Source organism: Lycium ferocissimum, chromosome 6 (assembly GCF_029784015.1).
Source record: "Lycium ferocissimum isolate CSIRO_LF1 chromosome 6, AGI_CSIRO_Lferr_CH_V1, whole genome shotgun sequence".
Taxonomy (NCBI): Eukaryota; Viridiplantae; Streptophyta; class Magnoliopsida; order Solanales; family Solanaceae; genus Lycium; species Lycium ferocissimum.
In genome coordinates this window covers 54,514,353-54,524,896 of record NC_081347.1, presented here as the reverse complement: position 1 = coordinate 54,524,896, position 10,544 = coordinate 54,514,353, and the positions used below count along the sequence as shown (strand labels likewise).

At 36.4% G+C, this 10,544-nt stretch overlaps 1 protein-coding gene across 1 annotated transcript; it reads right to left on the bottom strand.

The window, feature by feature from the left end:
* Positions 1-8,028: 8,028 nt before the first annotated feature.
* LOC132059836 (nodulin-related protein 1-like) lies at positions 8,029-8,987 on the bottom strand. The gene has a single exon (XM_059452633.1). The coding sequence runs from the start codon at positions 8,812-8,814 to the stop codon at positions 8,266-8,268; it is 549 nt and encodes a 182-aa protein (XP_059308616.1). The 5' UTR covers positions 8,815-8,987; the 3' UTR covers positions 8,029-8,265.
* Positions 8,988-10,544: the final 1,557 nt, after the last annotated feature.

Sequence of the window (10,544 nt, the reverse complement as noted above, 5' to 3'; positions counted from 1 at the left end):
AGCCTTATATCGACCTCATCCAGCATCATTGCATGCAATGTTACATTACGAGCACAACTAGTGCTTCTACTGCAGCTAACACCAGGATCTTCAAGAACTACAAAATCATAAGGAGGTAACTGCTCAACCAAGATCAATTCCGTCCAACATAAAATATTTCTCATGGGCATTTCAAGAACATCTAGAGCATATAAGACTTTAGCTGATCCTCCCGCAGCTAAATGGTTTGTGACGGTTTTACCATGCAATGACTGACGGTTCCCCATGACCTCCCGCAGTCAAGTAGGTGACATTTTTCTCTTCAGAAAAATCCTAGCATTTATGCCAAAGTTATGATGAAGCCATTTGCTATATTGATCAATAGCCTGAATTGACTTCATGTTCCTCAATTCTTCAAAATGGTCTGTCACTCTTCGAGCACTAGCTTTAGGAAAATCATCAAATAAGACCTCATTTGGGAACTGGCCACTGAGATGAGTGAAACCTTTTGGGTCTAGTAGATAATGAACAATTTCTTTCAGTCCATCTTGTGCCCCCTCAACTCCCTTAACTTTAGCCAACCTTTTGTTGTTTTCCACAATAAGCTGCAATTCTGCACCTAGACCAAGTCCACTGATGAGTCCCTCCTAGTGATTCAGTTCCCACACTGCCATAAGCTCATCTATAGAGCTAGAACTATTTCTCATGCTCAGAGTCAAGTTTTCTATGTTCTTGTCTTCATAGTCTATCAAAAACTCACTTCCCACACCAACAATGATATCCACAGGCTTTGGCTCGTTAGCTACAACATTCTCATCCAGGGAGTGAGTGCAAAGTTTTATTCTCCTTATTCCTGACTGCTCGAACACTTCAGGTTTAGTTACCACAGAGATCTCCTCCTTGAGTTTGCATCGGCATTCCTCTGAATCTTCAGCAACCAGTCCTAGTCTAACAACTGGCAAAATACTTTCATCACCTGGATAATATTTATGGAGCACCTGGCGTCCATTGTTTTTTGGAGTTTTAGCATCTTTATTTTCAACTTTAGATGATGCTTCTCCATCCAACGGTGACTGCTTTTCATTTTGCATTTCGGCTTTGTCCTTCTTAGGACTTTTGTCGAACATTTGGACCTTATTAATTTCAGATTTATTCTCTCGGCTATCTTCAATTTTTAGAGGCTCATCTCCTCCACTTTCATCCCAATGCAATTCCATCTCACAAATTCCATACGTTTGGAGAATTTGGTCAAGCACTTGATATTCGTTATCTTCTTTTTCGGTCTCAACTAGTACCACGTTCTCCCAGTCCTCTGGAGACTCATCTCCTTCACTTTTATCCCATTGCATATCCTTCACCTTGATTTCATTCCTCTGCGGCATTTTATCAAACACTTCATCCACACTACAGCCTGAATGATTTCGAGTTCCACCATAAATATCAGGAAGAGTCACATTTTCTCCACTTCCTTCCATAAACAGAGGTTTAACACATTGATGGTCTCCGTGTAGTATTTCATTCCCAAGAACAGAAGAATTGGTCTCTAAATCGCTCTTACATGATATCAGCAGTATCGAACCATCAGTGAAGGCTATGTAATAGTAACCTAAATTGTTACCGCTGTAACAATAAGCATATGGAACTTGTGTCGAATCAGTTCCCATCCTATTGAGTCTGTAGAAAATTAGAATTTGTAGATGGATCAAGATAATTCCATCCTCCGAAAGCTAAATTTTCATTGCCATGGAGATGAGCATATGAGTTCTCATCGGACTGGATACAGTAGGTGTATTGATAGACATTAGGATATGAACTACAATATTGACTTGGATACGGATTTGCTGGAAGCTGCTACTCACTGCCCCATTCTTTTGCTGTGTACAAACCGAGAGCTCCGTGGAAATGGGTATTGGGCCAGGAAGGATGCTCTGATACCAATTGTAATGATTCTCACATTGGAATCGCCATTAAAAGAATAAAGGAAAGAAAACAGTGAAAGAGAAAAGGAAATAATAAGATAAAATTCAGATTTTCATTCAACATATCTCCGCACAATGCAAATACAAGGTATTTAACAAGACCCAAAACAATCTAACTAACCTAACACGTGGCAACCACAACTGTGATCAACTTTAGGGACTAAAAAGTAAATAAAAAGGACCCAAATGACATTAGACAAACTTTAGACCCGACCCAAGCCTCTCAATTGTTACAGTTTTTTTCGCGAATCGTCGGGTTAAGTTTAATATTTTTCTTTCGATTCATTTCGAGTGTTCAAATCTTTAGTAAAGCTCAAGGTCCACTCTCGACTCCCGTCGCCTCAGTCGCTGCTCCGAAAAAAGTAATTCTCCTTCTCTTTTACCTTTTTTAGTTCTGTTCTCTGTGTTTAACATTTTAGTTTTGTTTCTTTTCAGTTTTTGATTTCGATGTAGTTTATAGTATTTAGTTTGCTTTCAGTTTCATAGTTTTGTTGTTGTATTAGATTTGATGTTAAGTAATTCCCTTCCTCGTTTTAGTTATTTATTTTCTCCAGTTCTGTACATTTCCATCGATTAAGTTAGTTTCAATTTGCGTTTTGAGTTCGATGTACTTTTGCTTTTTCTGCTTTAGTACTTCATGTTTGTTCCTGTTTATGTTTTGTGTGAATTAGTTTTAGTTCTTGTTCTATTCAAACTAGAATATTAGCTCCCTCTTAAGTGGTTCATATGTTTAAGCATGGATTAAGTTTCTGGTTGTGTTTTGATTCCATATGATCAGTGGAATCTTTATTTGTTTATCCAGTTGTTGCTTTTCTTGTGTTTATGCCTAAATATCGTTTACAGTTATGACTAGAATTAAGTTCAGAGTAGGCAGTACGTTTCCTGGTCTATTTAAATGGCAGCAAAAAATGAGCTTGTGTCTTCTTACCTTTAATTACAATAACTCCAGTATGCATAACTGAGTTAAATGGATTTTAAGAAGTTGAATGTATACTGATTGTTATGAACGAACTCGATAATATATCTGATGCTATCTTAGGAAGAGAAATTGATATGAGTTTGCTTTCTCCTTATGCTACGACTTAGAAAGCATGTTCTTAAAATATCACCAAGATTATTTATTTCAAAGCCTATCTAGCTCACCTGCAACTCACTGAAGTGTAGCCATAAGAATAGCTAGACAAGATTGAAGAGGTTTGAAGTCCCGTCTTTGTGTGTTTTGTAGCATAACCCTTTTAAGTTTGAACCCTCTACAAATTGATAGTAACTTTGTTTTAATATGGGGTTTGCTTGTCTCTTTGTCTTAGAAAGATTAACAGAATATATTTAAGTTATGTGTGGCCAAGCAATGCTCTTAATTTTTAGTTATGTAAAATCTTTCCGTGTCCAACTGGCTTCTTGTGAGCAAACAATCTAAGTGTATTGTGTTTGTTCTTCTCTTTAGTTTTCTCTGTTAGTTGTTGAAAGCTGTTTTCGACCATGCTCGTGTCCAATTTCTGGAAACTAAATCTTCCCATATACGTGCTCTCTCGTTCATCAAGTGTTAGCACTTTGAGTTGTAATAAGTAAATATCCGTCCTTAGACATTTGAATCTTGACCGAAATCCTTAAAGAGGGTCTATTATGTCTAAAGTGTGTTAAGCCCAAGCTAAGACATTATCCACCAGCTAATGTGGAAACATATCCATTTTGAATGTTGAGTTCTCATCAAGTGTAGTTAAGTATGGATTTAGTCTCCTGTTAATACTAAAATTAGCTTAAAAGGTTGAGCAGCCTTCTTTGCTTTCTCTGGATTCAAGTTTCCCCTTGTTTTTTTTGTCTTTAAAATGTATTAGAGGTCGTTATTTGCCTTACCCATATTCTCCAGTAAAACATCTCATTTGGGTTCGTTTGATTCCATGTTTAAAAGTGCGTTGATGGGTGTGTCTATGAATTGGTTTGAGACTAAATAATCATATTATTAGATGGGAATTCTACATAGCATAACTAACTCTACTACATATTTATATATAGTAGCTATAGTTTAAAATAATTACATCCCATAGCTAATAATAATATGTTAAATACAACTTATAGCTATATATATACAAAGTAGAATACCCCATCATCACGTTATTCACTTCCAATCCAACCCTTCCATCTCTCTCTCTCTCTCGTCTCCGCCCCATATGCTGCGCCGGCCGCATGACCTTTCTCCGGCGAATTTTGACGGTCAGATCCGGTCATATCTTGGCCGGATCTGATCGGATGTACATCAGATCTTCACCGATTGGCCTTTCATCCTTCTCCGGCGAACTTTGATGGTTAGATTCGATCAAGATCTGACCGGATCTGATGGATATACATCAGATCTTCAATGATTGGCCTTCCATCCTTCTCCGGCGAACTTTGACGGTCAGATCCAGTCAGATCTTGGCCAGATCTGATCGGATATACATGAGATCTTCACCGTCGACAAATGTTGCTTTGTCAGAGTTTGGCCGACGGTGGCTTTTTCCGGTCAGATTTCGGTCTTGGGATGCGAAAAAATCGTGTTTCTTTTTCAATGTATTCATTAATTTTTTAGCATACAATTCAGTGTATTCTTTAATTTTTTAGCATACAATTTAGTGTTTGGGTGTATTTTATTTCTTGTATTCTGTATTTGAGTATATTCGTTAATTTTATTTCTTGTATACAAATGAATACATTGAATTTTGAAGTGTATACAAATGAATAGAGTGAATTTTATTTTTTTGTATTCAGTTTTTGAGTGTATTCGTTAACTTTTTTAGTGCAAAATTATGTGTTTTGTATACAACCGATTAAATATAATAAAGTGAATACAATATAAAAGTAGCTACAATGAATACAGTTAAGTTTGAATATATTTAAATTGAATACAAAACTCAGCAAATTTTAATAACTGTATTCATGAATACAGCAGCGCGAATACAATAAGTAACAAGTGTTGAGTTTTGCTATACGTTTGCTACGTCATGTAAATAGGTAAAATGTAGCTAAAATGCATAAATAAGGCCTTCCAAGTTAGTCATTTATGAAACTTTCCCTTATTAGATCTCTAATCCTTTTATTTATTTTATGCATGGAAGTTTCCCCAACGAGTCCAATGCGCTCATCTCTTCTCCATCACATTTTGTTTTGGACCCGAGGCCCAACATAACGTTATCGAGTCAGCCTCTATCTTCACTGAACAAATAACATTTTTTTGCGCGGAGTGCCCTTCTTTTGGGGTGGTCTTTAAATTTTGCCCCTCATAATTGAAATCTTTAAAATTTGCCCTTCGGCTAACACCCATAGGTTCCAGGTTCGAACCCACGCGCAGTCAAAATTTTTAAAAAAATTCGTAAGGCGAGTTTAAATTTCGCTATCTGGGACCGCGTACTTTTGTTAAGGAATTACCAAAGTTATGCGGACCGCATACTTGCGCGCAATGTGCGGACTTAGCGTAAGTATCTGGTCCGTATGAGATAACTTTGATAATTCCTTCACAAAGTTTTCTTAGGGTCCAGCATAAAAGTTTGCCATTAAAAGTATGCCCCGCCGCGTAACTTTGTGAAGGAGTTATCAAAGTTATCGGACCGGCGTACTTATGCCAAGTTTGCCCATAAGGCATAAGTATTCGAAAAGTCGGTTCTTCACATAATTTTTAACTACATACCCATCCTAATTAAAATAAACGAATCAAACTTAACAATATTAACACGTACGCCACGATTGACAACCTATCATGAATTGCATTTGCACCAACATCGTACCATTTCCACCCGACACGAGAAACATGTTTATTCTGTCAATGAAGTAAATCTTAGATAAAGCCACACGATAATTACGGTGTAAGTAAGCTAGCTATAGATGGTCGATCGAGCACACTGAATCTTTATTCACAATATCAGAAACTTTAGGTCCTCCACGTGATACACCTAGCAAGCTTCCACAAGAATGATGAATATTTTGAACCACTTTACGGGATAATGGTAACAAAACATGCTATGACTTATCACTCAAATATTTATTTACGGTGGAGGACCGTAAGATTTGATAATTCCTTCACAAAGTTATGCGGTGGGGGCATACTTTTAATGGGCAAACTTTTATGCCGGATCTAGGCATAACTTTGTGAAGGAATTATCAAAGTTATCTTGGGGACGACATACTATTAAGTACGCCATTGCAAGGCATAAGTATCGGTCAAGATACTTTGCAATTCTTAGCGAAGTGTATGTCTGGTTTGCGGCATAGCGAAATTTAAGCGCTTTGCTAATTTTTTTTTAAAATTTTGACTGTTATGGGTTCTGAACCTGGAGCGTATGGGTGTTAGCGAAGCTAGCGAAAATTTAAACATTTCAAATATGAGGGGCAAAATTTAAAGACCACCCCAAAAGAAGGGCAATTCTGCGAATTGCCCAACAAATAAAGGATATGGGCAAGAAGCCCAGCTGCGGGTTATCAGCAGTAGCAAGACGCCAGATCGCAGAAATGGGCCAAGAGCCCAATTAGCTAACTCTTTCTTTACTTCACTTTTATTTTATGCATTTGAGTCGTATGAAATGACTAACACTTTACTTTGCATTTATTTTCTTAACATTGATGAATCCCGAGCAGAACGTGAAAATTGTAGTCACCAAACAACCGACTAGTTTTTTCAGGATTTAATCTGGCCACAAATGGCTTTGTTTTTCTTTTTTAAAATTGGATTGGAAATGGGTTTAAGTGATGAAAGGAGATTTCGAAAAGGACAAGCACACATTTTTCGGTTAAATGATAAGGAATCATTTTGTCGCACAGTATGTCAAAAATCAAGTTTCCAGATTTTACTCAAGAATTGAAGAAATGGATTTCAAAGAGCGGATCTTATCATCGATTAGCCAAAAGAGTGTTGGGTCATTAAAGGTCCAAACTGATTTTTAATAATTTCCTGAAAAAAACTTGTTTCAAATTAATTTCGAGGCTTAAATGCAATTTTGTTCAAAGCAGATCTTTTAAAATGGACTAACGTCCGATACTTGTTAAACAATTTTGGGATGTTATATATATCTTTTAAGTTGTTAAAACAAGGAAATTCATAAAGGACTTGTTAAAATAGCTTTAAAATCTTTCGTATCTTTTGAGTTGTAAACAAGTGAATTCATTAACGGATTAAAAGGTTCGATTATATATATATAACTCAAAATCTCGATAAGCCGTGCACACTTGAAGGGATTAATTCCTTCATGATTAGCTAAATTATGAGTTAATTCACTCGTTGAGTTAATGACGTAATTGAAATGCTAAAAATGATTTTCAAAAGTAAAACACATTTCTCACAAACAAGGTATACAAACTTTTCATTTTCCAAATAAAATATATTTTCTTTTTTCTAACTAATTAGTCATGAATATGCCTCTTTCAAATCTTATATATATGAACCTTAAGCACATTTTTCACAAACAAGTTATACAAACTTTTAGTCATAAAATGTTAGATCCGTAGGTAAACCGCATTGGGCAGATCCTTAATACCGAGGTGCTTAATACCTTCCTCGGGAGATTACCAGAACCCTTACCCGTTCTCTGGATTTTTTAAAGGTTTTCCAATATATTAACCTTTAAATTGGTTTCCTAATTCCCATTCCAGGTGGCGACTCTATTTGTTCACGACAAGATGCCAAGTTATGAGAAGTTTTTTTGAGCGAGCGTAAAAGTGGACCGTAACAGGCCCACCGTGCCTCACTCTCCTGACGTCATTCTCCTCATCACTTGCATGGGCATCATAATACTCCACATCGTCACCGAGGATGGAGTATTAAACGGGTTTGCATGTTTAGATTTAAAAGTGGGTGAGTTTGATTTTAAGTTAAATAATATGTATGGCCAATTATAATAAGTCACATTACTCTTTAAAATCGGAAAAAGCCATAAGGTAGGTGTTAGTTTGAAGGATATTTTTTAGCCAAAAAATAGGTTGGGAGTATTTTTTTAGACTAATAAGCGGATAAAAGGTTCTTATGAGTCATTTTTCATACATTAGAGTTATTTTTGGCGACTATATTTTAAATCACAAATTTCAAAATCTAAAAATTCGGAGCGAGTAAATAACTTTTTCAAATTACTGTACGGCGCAACTTATGTACTTTCTCTAGGACAAATTTATTTTCATTGGCTAGCACCACACTAGTGCTGATACAACCTAGGCCACACATTACAAATTACATCCATCCACTACCAACTATAGCCAAATTTCTACAACTGCAGGAAAAAAACAGTAAAAACATAATTTGAAGTTTTAATTAGAAAAGAGAAAATCAGATAATCTTCTATGGTACATGTCAATGCTTCTTCAAGAATTCTCCAGCCATCTTAAGATACTCTCCTTTTTTACCTCCACCATGGCCATGATCATTACCGGATTCCGATGAGTGTGTCCCATCAGAATGTTTCTTGAAAATTCCCTCAGCCATTTTAATATACTCACCATATCCACTTCCAGATTGTTCATGTTTTCCTCCTGTATGCCCCGACGACTGCGTGTGTTCAGTCGTAGAGGTGGTGGTGGTGGTGGTGGTGCCGGTGGCAGTATTAGTGGTTGTGGTTGTGGAATGAGAAGTTTCGTATTTGTGGAGATAAGTCTCTGCTTTACCAACAAACTTTCCCATACTTTTATCTTCTAGTTTGCCGTACTGAGAGGCGGCGTTAAGGAGGTCAGCGGCGGCTCCAGCGAGCTCCGCTTTTTCCACCTTTTTTTGATCGTGATGGAGCTTTGCTTTGGCCGCGTCAGCCACTAGCTTTGCGCTGGACATCAGCTCGGATTTGGTCGGTTTTGGATGACTATTGGGCTTACTGGCTCCGGAGTTGGTCTTGGTGTGTGTTGGATCCATAGAATGAAATAGTTGAGATGCAAATAAGTTGATTTGATCACGGAACTATACACAAACTAGTATTGTTTGAACAATGAGAAATTTCGGATAATAAGTTGGAAGAAAAAACTAGTGAATTTTTTGTCTATTGGTGGAGGGACAATATGGTTGCTAATTGAATTATAAAGGAGTTGTTTAGAGGTATTAAATTGTTTAGGTGAAGGAAAAGGTTATATCATGGTAATTTCGTATTTGTGGTATACAAGTCAACACGTCGTGGTAAGCTTAAACGAGTAGACAACTTTGTGTGGTATCCGTGTACCAACCCGAGTCCCTTCGTCAATGACAGAGGGTTGACTAGGAATTAAATCTTCTATTTTTTTGATAATCTAATTTCAAAAATAGCATTCTAAAAGAATTATTACTGGATTACTTATAAAGTAGCTAAAATGAGAATGCAAGTAGGATTAAAATATAAATTATTTGTTTGGAAATAACTATTGGGTCGGGTTTACCCATGAGGAGTGTTAATTAGTATGTTAGCGATACCCTCCTCCTAAAATCTGCTTATCTATCTATATCTATATCTATGTCTATACTATTTTAAAAGTGAATATAAATGTTGGTTGACCAAAATATCCTTCAAATATTGAACGACTTTTATACCCTTTTAGTCTAATTCTACTATACTTCTATTGTTTATTTTGGTAAATAAAAAAACTCAATCCCATAATTACTAGAACGTTAGGAATATTCTTTAGTAATTCTATTACAACTCCAACTTAACTCACGTAATAAGGCCCAATCTTATTACTTTTAAGTTTATTAACATAATACCAATTTATCATATTAATTTAAGCAAATTGATCTCCTTTTCTATTCTTAACTATTTACTATTTTTTTAACGGAAAAGGGCCAAATATACTCCTATACTATCGGAAAAGGGCCAAATATACCCTTCGTTATACTTTGGGTTTAAATATACCCCTACCGTTATACTTTGGGTTCAAATATATCCCTGCCGTTATACTATTAGTTCAAATATACCCTTCATCCTTTAAGGTTGTCCAATGTGGACATCCAATCCTATATGACACTCATATTTGATGAGGCGGATGCCATGTGGCATGCCACATCAGTGCCCCTAACCAATTTTATCCCTTCCTCTATTTGTTCTTCCCTTCCACCATCATTACCACCACAAAACTCGAGAAGAATATGTTTGTGGTACCATCCTTTCACATCGTGGTTTATCTTTCTGATTTATCCAACACAAAATTTTGCATGCATGGGTCAAACCGTGTTTTCATAAAAGCATCACCACACCATTCACAAGGTTTTCTTTGTCTAAGTTACAGATATCTTGTTCCATTCAATTAACTGTAGGCGAAACATTGTTTCTCCAGTTCATTTGGTAAGAGCAGATATCTTGTTCCATTCAATTAACTGTAGGCGAAACATTGTTTCTCCAGTTCATTTGGTAAGAGGGCATAGCGTATTGCTGCCAAGGTGTTTTTTTTTTTTTTGCTCTTTCCTTTTTTTTTTTTTTTTGGTTTTGGTTTTCGTTTTCAAGAAATCCCGCAAACTCTAACTCTGATACCATCTACAGTATTTAACTTCCTAGGTACAAAAGTAGTATCCACCACAGAATTTTGTGGGTATCTTAAGTAGCACTAAATTCTCCTTTGTCTCAGTCGTACGAAGTGATCATTCTAGGATATAGAGATGGCCGTGATGGCTGTAATGGTAGC